This window comes from Cherax quadricarinatus, chromosome 77, assembly GCF_038502225.1.
Source record: "Cherax quadricarinatus isolate ZL_2023a chromosome 77, ASM3850222v1, whole genome shotgun sequence".
NCBI classification, from domain to species: domain Eukaryota; kingdom Metazoa; phylum Arthropoda; class Malacostraca; order Decapoda; family Parastacidae; genus Cherax; species Cherax quadricarinatus.
In genome coordinates this window covers 17,539,337-17,562,926 of record NC_091368.1, presented here as the reverse complement: position 1 = coordinate 17,562,926, position 23,590 = coordinate 17,539,337, and the positions used below count along the sequence as shown (strand labels likewise).

The following is a 23,590-nucleotide window of genomic DNA, read 5'->3' as shown; positions in this document are numbered from 1 at the left end:
GTAAGGTAAGGTAAGGTAAGGTAAGGTTAGTCAGGAAACAGGATAAGTGCTTCCTGACGCGGGTCTTGATCAGATGATGACCCGCCGTTGGAGCTTTTGGTCATCGGACCGAGACCTTCCGCTGGCTTACCGGTCCACCCCTTGAAAAATTATTGTCATAGTTATAACCATTTTCTACCAACTTTTTAAAGAGTTCAGACTTGAAATTGCCAGTTATATACACATATATCATACGCAGCCACGATTTTAAGGTGACTAATTTTGACTCACTCACCATCGCTAGCCGTAATTCCATACTGAATATTTGGTCATTGTAACTAATCACACACTCGTAAAGGGTTGAGCTCATGCTCATTTGGTTCCTAATACCTAAAAATATAAATATAGAGAAGCACGTAGCACGTGCTAAATGTGCTACTAGGATAAACTAGCACTGACCAGAAGTGAAAAATTTTAGAAGTGGCGATATGGTTTTGGTGAAAAATGGATTTAAATATTTTGTAATTGTTGACTCTGTGCAATGTAGAATCTACAGCGTCGCATAAATTTCCAAGAAGGGCCACTTGCGGTCCTCGAGCCGCAGGTTTGGGACCCCTGAGGTATACTGTATAAATATACTTTGATGAATATTATTGGGTCGAATAGGCTCACTGGATAACGCATTGGGTCTTCTAGTTTTGGAATTAACTTGCCAAGGGTTCGAGTCCTCATCGCAGTGTGAGAGGAGCAGTGTGAGAGGAAGGTAGTGTGGGAGCTGCCAGACCGCAGGGTGAGAGAGTAGAAGGTAGAGGAGGAACATCCAAAGTGCAAGGTGAGAGAGAGGAAGGTGTAGGAAAATTACCATAGTGCATTTGTGAGAGACAGAAAGGTACTGTAGGAAGTACCAGAGTGCAGAGTGGGAGGAAGGTAGTGAAAGAACTGCCAGAGTGCAGGGTGAGAGAAAATGGTATAGGAACAGCCAGAATACAGACTGAGAGAAATGAAGGAAGTTTAGGAACTACCAGAGTGCAGGGAGAGAGGAAGATAGTGTAGAAACTACCAGAGTGCAGGGTGAGAGAGAGGAAGGATGTGTGGGAACCGCCAGAGTGCAGGGTGAGACAGAGGAAAGTGGTGTAGGAACTACCATTGTGCAGAGGGAAAGAGAGGAAGGTAGTGTAGGAACAGGGTGCAGGGCGAGAAAGAGGAAGGTAGTGTAGGAACAACCAGACTGCTGGGTGACAGGAAGGAAGGTAGTGTAGGAACTACCAGAGTGCAGGGTTAGAGAGAGGAAGGTAGTGTGAGAACCGCCAGAGAGCAGGGTGAAGAAAGGAAAGTGGGGTAGGAACTACTAGAGTGCAAGGGGAAAGAGAGGAAGGTTAATGTAAGAACAATCAGAGTGCAGGGTGAGAGAAAGTTGTGTAGGAACAGCCAGAATACAGGCTGAGAGAGTGGAAGGTAGTGTTGGAACTACCAGAGTGCAGGGTGAGAGTAAGTAGTATAGGAACAGCCAGAATACGGGCTGTGAGAGTGGAAGAAAGCGTAGGAACTACGAGAGTGCAGGGCGAAAGGAACGTAGCGTAGGAACTACCAGAGTGCAGGGTGAGAGAGATGAACGTAATGAAAGACTACCAGAGTGCAGCGTAAGAGAAAATACTGTAGGAACAGCCAGAATTCAGGCTGAGAGAGTGGAAGATAGTGTTGGAATTAACAGAGTACAGGGAGAGAGGAAGATACTGTAGGAACTGCCAGAGTGCAGGGTGAGAGAGAGAGGAAGTTAGTGTAGGAATTGCCAGAGAGCAGTGTGAGAGGAAGGTAGTGTGGGAAATGCCTGACTGCAGGGTGAGAGAGAGGAAGGTAATGTAGGAATACCAGAGTGCAGGGTGAGAGAGTGGAAGGTAGTGTAGGAACCACCAGAGTGCAGGGTGAAAGGTAGTGTAGGAACAACCAGAGTGCAGGGTGTGGGTGAGAAAGTAGTGTACGAACTGCCAGAATGCAGGCTCAGAGTGTGAGAGGTAAAGTAGGAACTACCAGAGTGTAGGGTAGGAGGAAGGTAGTGTAGGAACTGCCAGACTGCAGGGTGAGAGAAAGGAAGGTATTGTAGGAACAACCAAAGTGCAGAATGAGAGAGAGGAAGGAAGTGAGCGAACCACCAGAGTGCAGGGTGAAAGAGAGGAAAGTGGTGTAGGAACTACAAGAGTGCAGGGGGAAAGAGAGGAAGGTGGTGTAGGAACAACCAGAATGAAAGGTGAGCGAAAGTAGTGCAGGAACAGCCAGAGTACAGTCTGAGAGAGTCTAAGGAAGTTTAGGAACTACGAGAGTGCAGGGAGAGAGGAAGATAGTGTAGGAACTACGAGAGTGCAGGGAGAGAGGAAGATAGTGTAGGAACTACGAGAGTGCAGGGTGAGAGGAATGTAATGTAGGAACAACCAGAGTGCAGGGTGAGAGGAAGGTAGCGTGGGAACCGCTAGTGTGCAGCGTGAGGAAAGGAAAGTGGTGTAGGAACTACCAGAGTACAGGAGGAAATAGAGGAAGGTAGGAACAACCAGACTGCAGGGTGAGAGAAAGTAGTGTAGAAACAGCCAGAATACAGGCTGAGAGAGTGGAAGGTAGTGCAGGAACTACCAGAGTGCAGGGAGAGATGAAGATAGCGTAGGAACTGCCAGAATGCAGGGTGAGTGAAAGGAAGATAATGTAGGAACTACCAGAGTGCAGGGAGAGATGAAGATAGTGTAGGAACTGCCAGAGAGCTGGGTGAGAGAGAGGAAGGTAGTGTAGGAACTACCAGAGTGCAGGGAGAGAGAAAGTAGTGTATGAACAGCCAGACTACAGGCTGAGAGAGTGGAAGGTAATGTAGGAACTACCACAGTGCAGGGTAGGAGGAAGATAGTGTAACAACTGCCAGACTGCAGGGTGAGAGAGAGGAAAATGATGTAGGAACTACCAGAGTGCAGGGTGAGTGAGTGGAAGGTAGTGTAGGAACTACCAGAGTGCAGGGTGGGAGGAAGACAGTGTAGAAACTACAAAAGAGCATTTGTGAGAGACAGGAAGGTACTGTAGTAACTGCCAGAGTGCATTGTGGGAGGAAGGTAGCGAAGGAATTACTAGAGTGCATTTGTGAGAGAGAGGAAGATGCTGTAGGAACTAGCAGAGTGCAGGGTGGGAAGAAGGTTGTGAAGGAACTACGAGAGTGCAAGGTGAGAGAGAAGACGGCAGTGTAGGAACTACCAGAGTGCATTTGTAAGAGAGAGGAAGGTACTGTAGTAACTACCAGAGTGCAGTATGAGAGGAAGGTAGTGTGAGAACTGCCAGACTGCAGGGTGAGAGAGAGGACGGTTGTGTAGGAACTAACAAACTGCAGGGTGAGAGAGAGGAACGTAGTGTAGGAACTACCAGAGTGCAGGGTGAGAGAAAGGAAAGTAGTGTAGGAACTATCGGAGTGCAAGGTGAGAGAGAAGTACTACCAGAGTGTAGGATGCTGTGGAGGTAGTGTAGGAACTGCCAGAGTGGAGGGTGCTAGAAAGGTAGTGTAGGAACTACCAGAGAGCAGGATGATATTAAGATAGGTATAGTTGTGTGGCATTGTTTAGTAGCGCCGCTAACCTCGCTGCATTCCTTATTTGCAGTCAACAGAGATCTCTGTGTCCTAATAAAATGTTTCCTTCTGTCTATTTATTCTTCTTTCTAATGGGCAGCCTGTCCAGATCCCTTTGTAGTTCTGCCTGGTCTTCGATCGAATGAATTCTTCTCATCAACTTCACGTCATCTGCAAACAGGGACACCTCGGAGTCTATTCTTTCCGTCATGTCGTTTACAAATACTAGAAACAGCACTGGTCCTAGGACTGACTCCTGTGGGACCCCACTGGTCACAGGTGCCCACTCTGACACCTCGCCACGTACCATGACTCGCTGCTGTCTTCCTGACAAGTATTCCCTGATCCATTGTAGTGCCTTCGCTGTTATCCCTGCTAGGCCTCCAGTTTTTGCACTAATCTCTTGTGTGGAACTGTGTCAAACGCCTTCTTGCAGTCCAAGAAAATGCAATCCACCCACCCCTCTCTCTCTCTCTCTTGTCTTACTGCTGTCACCATGTCATAGAACTCCAGTAGGTTTGTGACACAGGATTTCCCGTCCCAGAAACCATGTTGGCTGCTGTTGATGAGATCATTCCTTTCTAGGTGTTCCACCACTCTTCTGATAATCTTCTCCATAACTTTGCATACTATACATGTCAGTGACACTGATTTGTAGTTTAGTGCTTCATGTCTGTCTCCTTTTTAAAAGATTGGGACTATATTTGCTGTCGTCCATGCCTTAGGCAATCTCCCTGTTTCGATAGATGTATTGAATATTGTTGTTATGGGTACACATAGCACCTCAGCTCCCTCTCTCAGGACCCATGGAGAGATGTTATCTGGTCCCATTATCATTGAGGTATCTAGCTCACTCAGAAGCCTCTTCACTTCTTCCTCGGTTGTGTGTACTGTGTCCAGCACATGGTGGTGTGCCCCACCTCTCCGTCTTTCTGGAGCCCCTTCTGTCTCCTCTGTGAACACTTCTTTGAATCTCTTGTTGAGTTCCTCACATACTTCACGGTCATTTCTTGTTGTCTCTCCTCCTTCCTTCCTTAGCCTGATTACCTGGTCCTTGACTGTTGTTTTCCTCCTGATGTGGCTGTATAACAGCTTCGGGTCAGATTTGGCTTTCGCTGCTATGTTGTTTTCATATTGTCATTGGGCCTCCCTTCTTATCTGTGCATATTCGTTTCTGGCTCTACGGCTACTCTCCTCATTCTCCTGGGTCCTTTGCCTTCTATATTTCTTCCATTCCCAAGCACACTTGGTTTTTGCCTCCCTGCACCTTTGGGTGAACCATGGGCTCATCCTGGCTTTTTCATATTCCTGTTACCCTTGGGTACAATCCTCTCCTCAGCCTCCTTGCACATTGTTGTTACATATTCCATCATCTCATTAACTGGCTTCCCTGCCAGTTCTCTGTCCCACTGAAGCCCGTTCAGGAAGTTCCTCATTCCCGTGTAGTCTCCTTTCTTGGAGTTTGGCTTCATTCGTCCTGGCCTTCCTGCTTCCCCCTCCACTTGTAACTCTACTGTGTATTCGAAGCTACGGTGAAAAGCTCTCTTCCACAAGGCACAGTACTAGCTCCCATCTTGTTCCTCATCCTCATATCCGACATAGACAAGGATGTCAGCCACAGCACCGTGTCTTCCTTTGCAGATGACACCCGAATCTGCATGACAGTGTCTTCCATTGCAGACACTGCAAGGCTCCAGGCGGACATCAACCAAATCTTTCAGTGGGCTGCAGAAAACAATATGAAGTTCAACGATGAGAAATTTCAATTACTCAGATATGGTAAACATGAGGAAATTAAATCTTCATCAGAGTACAAAACAAATTCTGGCCACAAAATAGAGCGAAACACCAACGTCAAAGACCTGGGAGTGATTATGTCGGAGGATCTCACCTTCAAGGACCATAACATTGTATCAATCGCATCTGCTAGAAAAATGACAGGATGGATAATGAGAACCTTCAAAACTAGGGAGGCCAAGCCCATGATGACACTCTTCAGGTCACTTGTTCTATCTAGGCTGGAATATTGCTGCACTCTAACAGCACCTTTCAAGGCAGGTGAAATTGCCGACCTAGAAAATGTACAGAGAACTTTCACGGCGCGCATAACGGAGATAAAACACCTCAATTACTGGGAGCGCTTGAGGTTTCTAAACCTGTATTCCCTGGAACGCAGGAGGGAGAGATACATGATTATATACACCTGGAAAATCCTAGAGGGACTAGTACCGAACTTGCACACGAAAATCACTCACTACGAAAGCAAAAGACTTGGCAGACGATGCACCATCCCCCCAATGAAAAGCAGGGGTGTCACTAGCACGTTAAGAGACCATACAATAAGTGTCAGGGGACCGAGACTGTTCAACTGCCTCCCAGCACACATAAGGGGGATTACCAACAGACCCCTGGCAGTCTTCAAGCTGGCACTGGACAAGCACCTAAAGGCAGTTCCTGATCAGCCGGGCTGTGGCTCGTACGTTGGTTTGCGTGCAGCCAGCAGCAACAGCCTGGTTGATCAGGCGCTGATCCACCAGGAGGCCTGGTCACAGACCGGGCCGCGGGGGCGTTGACCCCCGAAACACTCTCCAGGTAAACTCCAGGTAAACATGATCGATGGCCCCAAGGGGTCTTTCATATGTGATGTCCTCAATATCTGCACTACTCAAGGTGAATACTAGGTCCATTCTTGCTGGTTCATGTCCTCTCCTTTCTCTCTTGTAGTGTCCCTTACGTGTTGGTTCATGAAGTTTTCCAGTAACACCTCCATCATCTTAGCCCTCCATGTATCTTGGCCCCCATGTGACTCCAAGTGTGTGTGTGTGTGTGTGTGTGTGTGTGTGTGTGTGTGTGTGTGTATGTGTGTGTGTGTGTGTGTGTGTGTGTGTGTGTGTGTGTGTGTGTGTGTGTGTGTGTGTGTTTGTGTGTGTGTGTGTGTGTGTGTGTGTGTGTGTGTGTGTGTGTGTGTGTGAGTGTGTGTGTGTGTGTTGTGTATGTGTTGGCCCTTCCCCAGCGACCTTGTTGGATTGTAACTTGGTTTTGTCTAGCTGGACTACTGCCGGGATTGTCCAGGTGGATGTAATTACACCCACCAAGACCACCTAGACGAGACCAAGCTGCCGCCCAACTCGGCCACCAAGGTGAGGTTACTCAGGTTACTCAGTGAAAATCTCGGACTTCTATTTATGTTTGATTATGTATTCAGATTAATTTTTGCTTTGTTTTCACTCATGCAGCTTTATAAGTGTACGTGTGGACGTTTTATTGTGTATACATGTAGCAGATTCCCACCAAGAAATCTGCTACAGAAAAAAAAAAAATTATCAGCTTTCTTTCTAGTTGCAATTCGTCATTTGTTATATATGCAAGGCATTAAAACTTCCACAAATATACATGTAAGGACACTCACACAGATATTTACACACACACACACACACACACACACACACACACACACACACACACACACACACATACACACGTGTGTGTGTGTGTGTCGTCCCTCTCTTACATCTATGTATATACAAATTCCCTCGCACACTTATCGTATTTTACAGTCCAAACTCTGTCACTCACACAGTCATGTTCACACATGTCACTCACACACTCATGTTCATACATGTCACTCACACACTCATGTTCATACATATCACTCACACACTCATGTTCACACGTCACTCACACACTCATGTTCACACATGTCACTCACACACTCATGTTCACACATGTCACTCACACACTCATGTTCACACGTCACTCACACACTCATGTTCACACATGTCACTCACACACTCATGTTCACACATGTCACTCACACACTCATGTTCACACATGCCACTCACACACTCATGTTCAGAAATCTATGCAAATTCTATGCCATGGGGATCTGTAGGCATAGAATATCTGAAAAAAGAGGTGAGACGTGCACTTTTAACCGTCCCAAAAGTGCCATACCCACATGACAGAAGAAGAATGCAACTCTTCTTCTTGTAACTTATATCACATGGATATGTGTCATCCATCAGTCAATGAAAGACAATACTGCAACACATCCTGCTTGGTGATTTCAATCTAAGACATACAAAATGGAAGAATGTAGCAAATAATGTTATATCGGAAACAATAACTGGAGGCAGCGCAGATGAAAGGTCGCACACACATGAGCTACTAAATCTCTGCAATAAACACACCCTAAGTCAACAGATAGTGGAGCTAACATGGCTGGAAAACACAGTTGACCTTTTCTTCACAAATAATGAGAACCTGGTAGAGACATAACAATATCCAAAACAACTAATTCTAATTCCGATCACACTCGAATCGAAGTTCAAACTAACATGCACAGGAGTCCTGATCAGCAAAATGCACGTAGCTGTGAAGGTGTCTTCACCAATTACAACCTTAACAACAAGACCATGAATTGGAACCAGGTAAATATGGTTTAAATCAAACATGTTAGGAAGATATCTTAAAAAACATGGATCCAAAACAGTGCCTTGAAATTATCAACTTCCTGGCAGCTGAAGTATGTTTAAGGCATATTCCCCTAAGAAAGAAGAAATGAAGTAAACTGGAGAGAGAAAGACGCTCCCTCTACAGAAGATGACAAAGAATCATTGAGCTCCTCAAGAACGTTAGATTACCTGATACACGGAAGGAAGCGCTAACCAGGGAAGTGGAAAGTATCGAACTTAAGTTAAAGGACTCTTACAGGACCCAGGAGAGACAGGAGGAGCTAAAAGCGATTAGTGAAATTGAAAGAAATTCGAAATATTTTTTTTCATATGCCAAAAACAAGGCTTATACCACATCTAGTATCAGACAAGATTGGACTTACACAGATGACAACAAAGAAATGAGTGAGATACTGAAATCCCAATACAACTGTGTGTTTACTGAGCCACTAATCAGTCTAAAGATCAACAATCCAAATGATTTTTTCACGAATGAGCCTCAAAACTCCATCAATGTATATCAGATTTCCGACATTACCTTAACTCCGATAGACATTGAGAAAGCCATTGACAACATGCCCATGCACTCAGTCCCAGGCCCAGATTCGTGGGACTCTGCGCTCATCAAGAACTGCAAGAAACCCTTTTTGCGTGCCTTAAGTATACTATGGAGAAGGAGCTTAGACATGGGTGAAATTCCAGTCATTTAAAACAACGGATATAGCCCCACTCCATAAAGGTGACAGCAAAGCATTAGCTAAGAAATGTAGACTAATAGCTCTAACGCACCACATCATGAAAACCTTTGAAAGAGTTCTAAGAAGCACTATTGCAAACCACTTGGATTCCCAAAAACAGCACAATCCAGGGCAACATGGCTTCAGGGCAGGTAGCTCCTGCCTCTCGCAACTACTGGAACACTATGATATAGCTGAAGAATTGAGACACTTATGCAACACATGGGAATCTTTATTGAAGAAACGTTTCGCCACACAGTGGCTTCATCAGTCCAATACAAAGTTGAAATCGGTAAGGAGAGGAGAAGTTTGAGGTAATCAGTCCCTCAACCTGGAATCGATGTGTTCAGTCCATCACTCTTCTAGGAAATGCAGCATAGGACCAGAGAGGTGGCTTATATACTGCAGAACGGTGAGGTGAAGCAGGAGGAGGCTGGATCACAGTGGGACCTGCCACTAGTGTAAGTAGGTCGTCGTCCAAAGGTTGGGCAAGCGTTGAAGTCTTTGTACCAAGACCCCATGATGTTGCAGTGTCTGACAGATGTGATGAATGGTTTTGAAAAACCGACAAGTTGAAGAATTGAGACACTTATGCAACACATGGGAATCTTTATTGAAGAAACGTTTCGCCACACAGTGGCTTCATCAGTCCAATACAAAGTTGAAATCGGTAAGGAGAGTGGCAGGTCCCACTGTGATACAGCCTCCTCCTGCTTCACCTCACCGTTCTGCAGTATATAAGCCACCTCTCTGGTCCTATGCTGCATTTCCTACAAGAGTGATGGACTGAACACATCGATTCCAGGTTGAGGGACTGATTACCTCAAACTTCTCCTCTCCTTACCGATTTCAACTTTGTATTGGGCTGATGAAGCCACTGTGTGGCGAAACGTTTCTTCAATAAGGATTCCCATGTGTTGCATAAGTGTCTCAATTCTTCAACTTGTCGGTTTTTCAAAACCATTCATCACTGTGATATAGTCTTGGATGCACTGGAAGAAAAACAGAATGCAGAAGTAATATACACGGACTTTGCAAAATCCTTTGACAAGTGTGATCATGGCGTAATAGCGCACAAAATATGTGCTAAAGGAAGTGGGGAGATGGATCTTCAACTTTCTAACCAATCGAGCACAAAGCATAGAGGTCAGAAGAATTAAATCGGAAGCTGCTATAGTGCAAAGCTCTGTTCCACAAGGCACAGTACTCGCCCCCATCCTGTTCCTCATCCTCATATCAAACATAGACAGAGATATAATCCACAGCACCGTGTCATCCTTTGCGGACGATTCTAGGATGTGCATCAGAATGTCATCTACTGAGGACACGGTTAACCTCCAAGAATATATAAACCAAGCTTTTCAATGGGCAATGAAGACAATTTCCAACTACTCCGTTATGGAAAACTGGAGGATATAATAACTAGAAGAGAGTATACTACAAACTCTGATCATACAATAGCACGGGAAAATAATATAAGGGACCTGGGAGTGGTAATATCTGAGGATCTCACTTTCAAGGATCACAACAATGCCACGATCACAACTGCAAAGAAATTGATAGGATGGATAATGAGAACGTTCAAAACAAGTGATGCCAAGCCAATGATGATGATCCTTTTCAAGTCACTTGTTCTCTCTAGGCTGGAATACTGCTGTACATTAACATCTCTGTTCAAAGCAGGTGAAATTGCTGATTTAGAGAGTGTACTGAGAACCTTCACTGCAAGTATAAGTTCTGTCAAGCACCTCAAATACTGGGAACGCTTTGATGCCTTTGACTTGCACTCGCTGGAACGCAGGTGGTGAGAGAGATGTATCATAATCTACACTTGGAAAACCCTAGAAGAGATGGTCCCGAATCTGCACACGGAAATTACTCCTTACGAAAGTATAATATTTGGCAGACGATTCAAATTACACCCAATGAAAAGTATGGGCGCCATTGGTACACTAAGAGAAAACACCATAAGTCTTCTTGGTCCAAGACTGTTCAACAGCCTCCCACCATGCATAAGGGGAAATACCAATAGGCCCCTGGCTGCCTTCAAGAGGGAGTTGGACAGATACTTAAAGTCGTTGCCGGATCAGCCAGGCTGTGGTTCGTACTTTGGACTATGTTCGGCCAGCAGTAACAGCCTGGTTGAACAGGCCCTGATCCACCTGGAGGGCTGGTAGTTGACCGGGTCGCGTGGGCGTTGATCCCCGGAATACCCTCCAGGTAGACTTCAGGGACAAAAAGATAGAGATCACCCAGACTATGGGAAACAACAGAGGGGAGCCAAAACCACTCCAGAGACAGGTTTTTTAGTGCCAGGAAAAAATAGACTGGCAAGATATGACAGAAATCTTACACCAACTGAAAACACTTCTAGAGTGCAGGGGAAGTCATTGGCCTCCACTCCAGAACAACAGATATTAATGCCAGCAAACGAAGCCCCCCTACATGCCATCATTAAGATGACATTTATCTTTGCAAACATACCTGGTCTAAAACCATCAACAAACAACAAAATACCTTTCGTCAAGGGAATACTCACAGACTCAAATGTAATGTGTGCAGCTTTCACAGAGACCCACATAAAGGATCATTTTGACAACGAAATATGGATCCCAGGTTATATCCTACTCAAACGCCACAAGGGGAGAATGGCCTACACGTCACAGAGTCGCTCATTTTCTCAGAACTACTAAGCACCTCTAATAATGTAGTTGAAGTTTTGGCAGGAAAGATCGAAAACCAAGACCTTGACACTGTGGTTGTATACAAGCCTCCGGATGCAACCTCCCAGCAATTCCAGGAACAGCTTCTGAAAACTGACCACTGTCTGGAAAATCTCCCGACCCCTGCCCCCATCATCTTGCATCTGGGAGATTTCAACTTGAGACACCTAAAATGGAGAAATGTAGCAAATAATGTTTTAGCGGAGTTAATCCCAGGAGGCAGCTCAGATGAAAATTCACGCACACACTAGTATTAAATTTCTGCACCAAATTAACCTTAAACCAGCAAATAACAGAGCCACAAAGCTGCAAAATACATTGGACCTCATCTTCACTAACAATGATAACCTGATACGCAATATAACCGTATCAAAGAGAATATAGATAATAGAGATACAGACATGTATGTACAGGGCTCCTGACCAGCAAAATGTGACCAGCTATGAGGGTGACTTCACCAAATTCAACTTAAATAAAGAAAACATGCAGTGGGAGCAAGTCAACCATATCCTAAAAGAAACAAGCTGGGAAGATATCCTAAACAACAAGGATCCGAACCTTTGCCTAGAAAGAATTAACTCTGTGGCCCTTGAGGACTGCTCAAGGCATATTCCTTTAAGAAAACGAAAGAGATGTAATCAAGAATTAGAGAGATACTCTCCATACAGGCGAGGCGAAGAATCACAGAGCTGCTGAGAGAGGCCAGTATATCTGAAAAACAAAGGGAAGCACTGGTCAGAGAAATAAAAAATATTGAACTTAAGTTTAAGGAATCTTACAGGAGGCAAGAATCTCAGGAAGAACTTAGTCATTAATGAAATTGAATGAAGCCCAAAACACTTCTTTTCTTATGCCAAATCTAAGGCGAAAATAACATCCAGTATCGGATAACTGCTTAAACATGATGGAGCTTACACAGATGACAGCAAAGAGATGAGTGCCATAATAAAGTCCCAGTTTCATTCAGTGTTTAGCGAGCCATTAACGAGACTAAAAACAACAGACAAAGTCCCACTCCACAAAAGTGGCAGCAAAGAATTAAAGAGCAATATTGCTAACGTCTCATATTATATAAATCTTTGAAAGAGTTCTAAGAAGCAAGATCGCCACCCACGTAGATACCCATCAATTACACAACCCAGGGCAACTTGGGTATAGAGCAGGTCGCAACGGCCTGTTCCAGCTACTGGATCACTATGACATGGTCCTAGATGCACTAGAGGATAATCGGAATGCAGATGTAGTGTACACAGACTTTTCAAAAGCAAAGTCTGTATACACTACAACTGCATCCTAAAGTCTGAGACGGCTACAGTGAAAAGCTGTTCCACTAGGAACAGTACTGGTTCCCATCCTGTTCCTCATCCTCATATCTGACATCAACAGAGAGATGTTAAGCCATAGCACCATGTCTTCCTTTGCGGATGACACCCGAGTTTGCAGGAGTCTTATCCATCGAAGATACTGCGAGACTAAGTGGAAATCAACCAAATCATTATTAAATGGGCTGCGGAAAGCATTATAAGTTCAGTGAAGAGAAATTTCAATTACTTCTATACGGAAAACTTGAGAAAATTATAACTATATCAGAGTATAAAACAAATTCCAAACACGCAATAGAACGAAAAACTAATGTAAAAGACCTTGGAGTGATAATGTCAGAGGATCTCACTTTCAGAGACGACAACAACGTAACTACCTCATATGTTATAAAAGTGATAGAATGGATAATGAGAACCTTCAAAACTAGGGATGGCAAGCTCATGATGATTCTCTTCAAATAGTTTGTGTACTGTTGTACACTAATGGCCTCTTTCAAAGCAGGAGAATATACTAGGAATGGTTGAAGTCCCTTGATTTGTATTCCCTGAAATGCAGGCGAGAAAATTACATGGACATGAACATTTGGAAAATCCTAGAGTGATTGATACTAAATTTGCACACGAAAATTACCCCTTACAATAGCAAAAGACTTGGCAGGAGATGCAACATCCCCCCCAATAAAAGCAGTGGCGCCACGAGTGCACTAAGAGACAACACAGTAAGTGTCAGGGGCCCCAAATCTGTTTAACTGCCTCCCAATAGACCCCTGGCTGTCTTCAAGAAGGCGCTGGACAGGCACCTAAAGTCAGTACCTGATCAGTTGGGCTGTGATTCGTACGTCTATCTACGTGCGACCAGCAGTAACAGGCTGGTTTATCAGGCCCTGATCTACCATGAGGCCTGGTCACGGACAGGGCCGCGGGGACGTTGATCCCCGAAACCCTCTCTTGGTATACTCCAAGTGGCAGTGTTATCACTTTCAAGGATAACATCAGTGTCACTTTGCTAAGAATGTGTTAAGATGAATAATGAGAACCTTCAAAACTAGGGACGCCAAGCCAATGATGAGCCTTTTTAAATCACTTATTCTCTCTAGACTGGAATGCTGCTGTATACTAAGAGTTTCATTTAAGGCAAGTGAGATTGCAAATCTAGAGAATGAACAGAGAACATTTACTGCACATGTAAATTCTGTCGCCATAATTACTGTGAACGTATGGAAGCACTTGACTTGTACTGACTGGAGTGCAGTAGATAGAGAAATACATCATAATCTACACCTGGAAATTCCTAGAGGGACTGGTGTCAAATCTACACAAAGTAATCTCTCCCAAAGAGTAGGTTACAATTTATTTAGCATATGCCACACTCCCATATAGCCTGCCTCCCAGTCAGCGAACAGAGTGCTAAGAGTACCCCTCGTTAAATCAGTACCTTGGTTCATTGGCCAATCACAAGCAAGCCCACCAAAGCTGATGCAACGTGGTTCACTTGCAGTAAGCATTGGCAGACTTGCCTAGCTGCTGGTTGAGTACGGTGCACTCTCTCTGGCTTCTGTTTTGCCATCTGTCACCGTGGTGTATACTTACTATTATATTTGTACATATTTTACATAGTGTACATACTTGCATATATCATCTGGTGAAGGAAAATATAAATTGTAGCCTTCTACTGAGTTTTGCTTCCCTGTGTTCGTAATACTACGAAAACAAAAGAATGAATAGACAGTGCAATACAACCTAAATTAAATTTATTGGCACCACGAGTTCCCTAAGAGAAAACTCAGTAAGTGTCCAGTGCCAAAGACTGTTCAACAGCCTCCCAACAGGCATAAAGGGAATTACCATTAGACCCCTGGCTGCCTTCAAGAGGGAATTAGACAAATACCTAAAGTCAGTACCTGACTAACAGGGTTTTGGTTCGTACGTTGGACTACATGTGGCCAGCAATAACCTCGTTGATCAGACCCTGTTCCAGCACGAGGCCTAGACATGGACCTGGCCGCGGGGACGATGACCCATGAAACACCATCCAGGTGTTTCAGTTATTGTCTTTGTGGATAAGTTATGGACTTCGTTGTTCAATTACTGACCTCACAGTTCAGTTATTGAAATCGTGGCTCAATTACTGACCTCGTTGTTCAGTTACTGACCTCGTGGTGTTGTTACTGACCTCGTGGTTCAGTTATTGTTCTCATGGTTCAGTTATTGACCTCGTATTTCAGTTATTGACCTCGTGGTTTATTTATTGACTTTATGGTTCAGTCATTGTCCTCGTGGCTCAGTTATTGACCTCGTGGTTCGTTTATTGACTTTGTGGTTCAGTTATTGCTCTTGTGATTCAGTTATTGACCTCGTGGTTCATTTATTGACCTCGTGATTCAGTTATTGACCTCGTGGTTCAGTTATTATCCTCGTGGTTCAGTTATTAAAATCGTGGTTCAGTCAATGACCTCGTGGTTCAGTTATTGGCCTCGTGGTTCAGTTATTGTCGTTATGGTTCAGTTGTTGACCTCGTTGTTAAATTATTGACCTCGTGGTTAAGTTACTGTCGTTATGGTTCAATTATTGACCTCGTGGGTCAGTTATTGACCTCGTGGTTCAGTTATTGATCTCGTGGCTCAGTTAATGACCTCGTGGTTCAGTATTGTCATCGTGGTTCAGTTACTGACTTAGTTGTTCAGTTATTATCCTCGCGGTTCAGTTATTGACCTTGCGGTTCAGTTATTATCCTTCTGGCATAGTTATTGACCTCGTGGTTCAGTTATTGACCTCGTGGCTCAGTTATTGTCCTCATGGTTCAGTTATTGCCCTTGTGGCTCAATTATTGACCTCGTGGTTCAGTTATTGCTCTCGTGGTTCAGTTATTGTCCTCGTGGTTCAGTTTTTGTCCTCGTAGTTCAGTTATTGCCCTCGTAGTTTAATTGCTGTCCTCGTGGTTCAGCTATTGTCCTCGTGGTACAGGTAATGACCTCGTGGTTCAGTTATTGTCCTCGTGGTTCAGTTATTGGCCTCGTGGTTCAGTTATTGTCCTAGTTGTGCAGTTATTGACCTCTTGGTTCAGTTATTGTCCTCGTGGTACAGTTATTGACCTCGTGGTTCACTTATTGTCCTCGTGGCGCAGTTATTGACCTCGTGGTTCAGTTATTGTCCTCGTGGTTCAGTTATTGACCTAGTGGTTCAGTTATTGCCCTCGTGATTCAATTATTGGCCTCGTGGTTCAGTTATTGTGCTCGGGGTACAGTTATTGACCTCATGGTTCAGTTATTGTCCTCGTGGTTCGGTTTTTATCCTCGTGGCTCAGTTATTGTCCTCGTGGTACAATTATTCTCCTCGTGGTAAAGTTATCGCTCTCGTGCCTAAGTTATTGTCATCGTGGTTCAGTTTTTGTCCTCGTGGTTCAGTTATTGCTCTCGAAGTTCAATTACTGTCCTTGTGGTTCAGTTATTGACCTCATGGTTCAGTTACTGTCCTCGTAATTCAGTTATTGACCTCGTGGTTCAGTTATTGACCTCGTGGTTCTGCTATTAACCTCGTGGTTAATTTATTTTCCTAGTTGATCATTTATTGCCTTCGTGGTTCAGTTATTGTTCTCGTGGTTCAGTTATTGTCCTCGTGGTTCAGTTATTGTCCTTCTTGCTCATTTATTGACCTAGTGATTCAGTTATTGTAATCGTGGTTTAGTTATTGGCTTCGTCGTTCAGTTATTGCCATTAAGGTTCAATTATTGTCGTTGTTGTTCAGCTATTGTCTTCGTGGTTCAGTTATTGTCCTTGCAGCTCAGTTATTGACCTCGTGGTTCAGTAATTGCCCTCGTGGTTTAGTTATTGTCCTCGTGGTTCAGTTATTGCCCTCGAGGTTCAATTATTGTCGTCGTTGTTCAGTTACTGTCCTCGTGGTTCAGTTATTATCCTCGTGGTTCAGTTATTGACCTTGAGGTTCAGTTATTGCCCTCGTGGTTCAGTTACTGTCCTCTTGGCTCAGTTATTGTCCTCGTGGTTCAATTATTGCCCTGGTGGCTCAGTTATTGTCCCCGTGGTTCAGTTATAGTCCTCGTGGTTCAGTTATTGCTCTCGTGGTTCAGTTATTGTCTGCGTGGTTCAGTTATTGCCCTGGTGGTTCAGTTATTGTAACCGTGGTTCAGTTATAGTCCTCGTAGTTCAGTTATTGCTCTCGTGGTTCAGTTATTGTCTGCGTGGTTCAGTTATTGTCCTCGTGATTCAGTTATTGCCCTCCTGGTTCAGTTATTGACATCGTGGTTCAGTTATTGTCGTTGTGGTTCAGTTATTCACCTCGTGGATCAGTTATTGCCCTCGTAGTTCAATTACTGTCCTCATGGTTCAGTTATTGTCCTTGTGGTTCATTTATTTTCCTCGTGGTTCAGTTATTGTCCTCCTGGTTCAGTTATTGTCCTCGTGGCTCAGTTTTTGTCCTCGTGGTTCAGTTATTGCCCTCGTAACTCAATTACTGTCCTTGTGGTTCAGTTATTATCCTCGGGGTTCAGTTATTGTAACCGTGGTTCATTATCCTCGTGGTTCATTGCCCTCCAGTTATTGCCCTTGACGTTCCTCGTGGTTCAGTTATTGTCGTGGGTAAGTTATTGTCGTGATTCAGTTATTACTTCGTGATCAGTTACTCGTTCAGTTATTGTCCTTTGTCCTCGTGGTTCAGTTATTGTCCTCCTGGTTCAGTTATTGTCCTCGTGGCTCAGTTTTTGTCCTCGTGGTTCAGTTATTGCCCTCGTAACTCAATTACTGTCCTTGTGGTTCAGTTATTATCCTCGGGGTTCAGTTATTGTCCTCGTGGTTCGGTTATTGTCCTCATGGTTCATTTATTGTCCTCGTGGTACAGTTATTGTCCTCGTGGTTCAGTTATTGTCCTCGCGGTTTAGTTATTGTCCTCGTGGATCAGTTATTGACCTCGTGGTTCAGTTATTGTCGTTGTGGTTCAGTTATTCACCTCGTGGTTCAGTTATTGCCCTCGTAGTTCAATTACTGTCCTCGTGGTACAGTTATTGTCCTCCTGATTCAGTTATTGTCTTCGTGGTTCAGTTATTGTTCTCGTGGTTAAGTTATTGTCCTCGTGATTCAGTTATTGTCCTCGTGGTTCAGTTATTGCCTTCGTGGTTTAGTTATTATCCTCGTTTTCCAGTTATTGACCTCGTGGTTCAGCTATTATCCTCGTGGTTCAGTTATTGACCTTGTAGTTCAATTACTGTCCTCGTGGTACAGTTATTGTCCTCCTGGTTCAGTTATTGTCCTCGTGGTTCAGTTATTGTTCTCGTGGTTAAGTTATTGTCCTTGTGGTTCAGTTATTGCCCTCGTGGTTCAGTTACTGTCCTCGTGGCTCAGTTATTGTCCCCGTGGTTCAATTATTGCACTGGTGGTTCAGTTATTGTCCCCGTGGTTCAGTTATAGTCCTCGTGGTTCAGTTATTGCTCTCGTGGTTCAGGTTTTGTCTGTGTGGTTCAGTTATTGTCATCGTGGTTCAGTTATTGTCCCCGTGGTTCAGGTTTTATCCTCGTGATTCAGTTATTGTTCTTATAGTTCAGTTATTGTCCTCGTGGCTCAGTTATTGTCCCCGTGGTTCAGTTATTGTCCTCACGGTTTAGTTTTATCCCGTGGTTCAGTTATTGTACTCGTGGCTCAGGTTTTGTCCTCGTGGTTCAGTTATTGCTCTCGTAGCTCAATTACTGTCCTTGTCGTTTTGTTATTGTCCTCGTGGTTCAGTTATTGTCCTCGTGGCTCAGTTATTGTCCTCGTGGCTCAGTTATTGTCCTCATGATACAGTCATTGTCCTCGTGGTTCAGTTATTGCCCTCACGGTCGGTTATTGTCCTCGTGGATCAGTTAATGACCTCGTGGTTTAGTTATTGTCGTTGTGGTTTAGTTATTCACCTCGTGGTTCAGTTATTGACCTCTTGGTTCAGTTATTGACCTCGTGGTTAAGTTATTGTTCTCCTGGTTCAGTCATTGTCCTCGTGGATCAGTATTGTCCTCGTGGTTATGTTATTGTCCTCGTAATTCAGTTATTGTCTTCGTGGTTCAGTTATTGACCTCGTGATTCAGTTATTGCCCTCGTGGTTCAGTTATTATCCTCGTGGTTCAGTTACTGACCTCGTGGTTCAGTTATTGACCTCTTGGTTCAGTTATTGACCTCGTGGTTCAGTTATCGACCTCATCGTTCAGTTTTTGACATCGTGGTTCACTTAATGGCCTCGTGGTTCAGTTATTGCCCTGCTGGTTCAGTTATTATCCTCGTGGTTCAGTTATTATCCCCGTGGTTCAGTTATTGATCTCGTGGTTCAGTTATTGACCTCTTGGTTCAGTTATTGACCTCGTGGTTCAGTTATCGACCTCATCGTTCAGTTTTTGACATCGTGGTTCTCTTAATGGAATCGTGGATCAGTTATTGCCCTCCTGGTTCAGTTATTATCGTCGTGGTTCAGTTATTATCCCCGTGGTTCAGTTATTGATCTCGTGGTTCAGTTATTGACCTCTTGGTTCAGTTATTGACCTCGTTGTTCAGTTATCGACCTCATCGTTCAGTTTTTGACATCGTGGTTCACTTAATGGCCTCGTGGTTCAGTTATTGCCCTCCTGGTTCAGTTATTATCGTCGTGGTTCAGTTATTATCCCCGTGGTTCAGTTATTGATCTCGTGATTCAGTTATTGTCCTTGTCATTCAGTTATTGACCTCGTGGTTCAGTTATTGCCCTCGGGGTTCAGTTATTGCCCTTGACGTTCAATTATTGCCCTCGTAGTTCAATTACTGTCCTCGTGGTTCAGTTATTGTCCTCCTGGTTCAGTTATTGTCCTCGTGGTTCAGTTATTGTTCTCGTGGTTAAGTTATTGTCCTCGTGATTCAGTTATTGTCCTCGTGTTTCAGTTATTGCCTTCGTGGTTTAGTTATTATCCTCGTTTTTCAGTTATTGACCTCGTGGTTCAGCTATTATCCTCGTGGTTCAGTTATTGACCTTGTGGTTCAGTTATTGCCCTCGTGGTTCAGTTTCTGTCCTCGTGGCTCAGTTATTGTCCCCGTTGTTCAATTATTGCCCTGGTGGTTCAGTTATTGTCCCCGTGGTTCAGTTATAGTCCTCGTGGTTCAGTTATTGTCCTCGTGGTTCAGGTTTTGAGTGTGTGGTTCAGTTATTGTCATCGTGGTTCACCTATTGTCTTCGTGATTCAGTTATTGCCCTCGTGGTTCAGTTATTGTCCCCGTGGTTCAGTTTTTGTCCTCGTGATTCAGTTATTGTTCTTATAGTTCAGTTATTGTCCTCGTGGCTCAGTTATTGTCCCCGTGGTTCAGTTATTGTCCTCACGGTTTAGTTATTATCCCGTGGTTCAGTTACTGTACTCGTGGCTCAGTTTTTGTCCTCGTGGTTCAGTTATTGCTCTCGTAGCTCAATTACTGTCCTTGTTGTTTTGTTATTGTCCTCGTGGTTCAGTTATTGTCCTCGTGGCTCATTTATTGTCTTCGTGGTTCAGTTATTGTCCTCGTGATACAGTAATTGTCCTCGTTGTTCAGTTATTGCCCTCACGGTTCAGTTATTGTCCTCGTGGATCAGTTATTGACCTCGTGGTTCAGTTATTGTCGTTGTGGCTCAGTTATTTACCTCGTGGTTCAGTTATTGACCTCTTGGTTCAGTTATTGACCTCGTGGTTAAGTTAATGTTATCCTGGTTCAGTTATTGTCCTCGTGGTTCAGTATTGTCCTCGTGGTCAAGTTATTGTCCTCGTGATTCACTTATTGACTTCGTGGTTCAGTTATTGACCTCGTGATTCAGTTATTGCCCTCGTGGTTCAGTTATTATTCTTGTGGTTCAGTTATTGACCTCGTGGTTCAGTTATTGACCTCTTGGCTCAGTTATTGACCTCGTGGTTCAGTTATCGACGTCATCGTTCAGTTTTTGACATCGTTGTTCACTTAATGACCTCGTGGTTCAGTTATTTCCCTCCTGGTTCAGTTAATATCCTCGTGGTTCAGTTATTATCCCCGTGGTTCAGTTATTGATCTCGTGGTTCAGTTATTGTCCTCGTGATTAGTTATTGTTCTCGTGGTTCAGTTATTACCCTCCTAGTTCAGTTATTGTCCTTGTCATTCAGTTATTGACCTCGTGGTTCAGTTATTGCCCTCGGGGTTCAGTTATTGCCATTGACGTTCAGTTATTGACCTCGTGGTTCAGCTATTGCCCTCGTGGTTCAGTTATTGTCCCCGTGGTTCAGTTATAGTCCTCGTGGTTCAGTTATTGCTCTCGTGGCTCAGTTATTGTCTGCGTTGTTTAGTTATTGTCCTCGTGGTTCACTTATTGCCCTCTTGGTTCAGATATTGTCCACGTGGTTCAGTTATTGCCCTCGTGGTTCATTTATTGTTCTTGTGGTTCAGTTATTGTCCTTATGATACAGTTATTCTCTTCGTGGTTCAGTTATTTCCCTCGTGGCTCAGTTTTTGTCCTCGTGTTTCGGTTATTGCCCTCGTAGTTCAATTACTGTCTTCGTGGCTCAGTTATTTTCCTCGTGGTTCAGTTATTGTCCTCGTGATACAGTTATTGTCCTCGTGGTTCAGTTATTGCCCACGTGGTTCAGTTATTGCTCTCTTGGTTCAGTTATTGTCTGCGTGGTTCAGTTATTGTCCTCGTGGTTCAGTTATTACCCTCGTGGATCAGTTATTGACCTCGTGGTTCAGTTATTGTCGTTGTGGCTCAGTTATTTACCTCGTGGTTCAGTTATTGACCTCTTGGTTCAGTTATTGACCTCGTGGTTAAGTTAATGTTCTCCTGGTTCAGTTATTGTCCTCGTGGTTCAGTATTGTCCTCGTGGTTAAGTTATTGTCCTCGTGATTCAGTTATTGTCTTCGTGGTTCAGTTATTGACCTCGTGATTCAGTTATTGCCCTCGTGGTTCAGTTATTATTCTCGTGGTTCAGTTACTGACCTCGTGGTTCAGTTATTGACCTCTTGGCTCAGTTATTGACCTCTTGGTTCAGTTATCGACCTCATCGTTCAGTTTTTGACATCGTTGTTCACTTAATGGCCTCGTGGTTCAGTTATTTCCCTCCTGGTTCAGTTAATATCCTCGTGGTTCAGTTATTATCCCCGTGGTTCAGTTATTGATCTCGTGGTTCAGTTATTGTCCTCGTGATTAGTTATTGTTCTCATGGTTCAGTTATTACCCTCCTAGTTCAGTTATTGTCCTTGTCATTCAGTTATTGACCTCGTGGTTCAGTTATTGCCCTCGGGGTTCAGTTATTGCCGTTGACGTTCAGTTATTGACCTCGTGGTTCAGCTATTCGCCTCGTGGTTCAGTTATTGTCCCCGTGGTTCACTTATTGCCCTCTTGGTTCAGATATTGTCCCCGTGGTTCAGTTATTGCCCTCGTGGTTCATTTATTGTTCTTGTGGTTCAGTTATTGTCCTTATGATACAGTTATTCTCTTCGTGGTTCAGTTATTTCCCTCGTGGCTCAGTTTTTGTCCTCGTGTTTCGGTTATTGCCCTCGTAGTTCAATTACTGTCTTCGTGGCTCAGTTATTTTCCTCGTGGTTCAGTTATTGTCCTCGTGATACAGTTATTGTCCTCGTGGTTCAGTTATTGCCCACGTGGTTCAGTTATTGCTCTCTTGGTTCAGTTATTGTCTGCGTGGTTCAGTTATTGTCCTCGTGGTTCAGTTATTACCCTCGTGGTTCAGTTATTGCCCCGGTGGTTCAGTTATTTTCCTCGGGGTTCAGTTATTGTCCTCGTGGTGCAGTTATTGTCCTCGTGATACAGTTGTTTTCCTTGTGGTTCAGTTATTGTCTTCGTCGTTCAGTTATTGTCCTTGTGGTTCACTTATTGTCCCCGTGGTTCAGTTATTGTCATCGTGGTTCAGTTATTGCCCTCGCGATTCAGTTATTGTCCTCGTGGTTCAGTTATTGGCCTCGTGGTTCAGTTATTGTCCTCGATATGCAGTTATTGACCTCTTGGTTCAGTTATTGTAATCGTGGTACAGTTATTGTCCTCGTGGCGCAGTTGTTGACCTCGTGGTTCGGTTATTGTCCTCGTGGTTCAGTTATTGACCTAATGGTTCAGTTATTTTCCTCGTGGTTCAATCATTGGCCTCGTGGTTCAGTTATTGTCATCGTGGTTCAGTTACTGTCCTCGTCATTCAGTTTTTGTCCTCGTGGTACAGTTATTATCCTCGTGGTTCAGTTATTGTACTCGTGGTACAGTTATTGACCTCGTCGTTCAGTTATTGCCCTCGTAGTTCAGTTATTGACCTCGTGGTTCAGTTATTGACCTCGTGGTTCAGTTATTGTCCTCGTGGTCCAGTTATTTTGCTCGGGGTACAGTTATTTACCTCATTTTTCAGTTATTGTCCTCGTTGTTCGGTTTTTGTCCTCGTGGCTCAGTTATTGTCCTCGTGGTACAATCATTCTCATCGTGGTTAAGTTATCGCACTCGTGCCTAAGTTATTGTCATCGTGGTTAAGTTTTTGTCCTCGTGGTTCAGTTATTGCTCTCGTAGTTCAATTACTGTCCTCGTGGTTCAGTTATTGACCTCATGGTTCAGTTACTGTCCTCGTAATTCAGTTATTGACCTCGTTGTTCAGTTATTGTTCCCGTGGTTCTCTTATTAACCTCGTGGTTAAGTTATTTTCCTCGTGGATCATTTATTGCCTTCGTGGTTCAGTTATTGCTCTCGTGGTTCAGTTTTTGTCCTCGTGGTTCAGTTATTGTCCTTCTGGCTCATTTATTGACCTCGTCATTCAGTTATTGTCCTAGTGGTTTAGTTATTGGCTTCGTCGTTCAGT

The 23,590-nt window shown here is 44.0% G+C and overlaps 1 protein-coding gene across 1 annotated transcript in view; it reads right to left on the bottom strand.

The window, feature by feature from the left end:
- The window catches only part of LOC138854996 (glutamate receptor U1-like), a 226,877-nt gene that overhangs the window by 75,040 nt on the left and 128,247 nt on the right, over positions 1 to 23,590 (bottom strand). Inside the window, exon 2 of the mRNA XM_070101505.1 lies at positions 131 to 369. Coding sequence (XP_069957606.1) covers positions 131 to 369 — 239 coding nt within the window. The remainder of the gene's footprint in view (positions 1 to 130; positions 370 to 23,590) is intronic.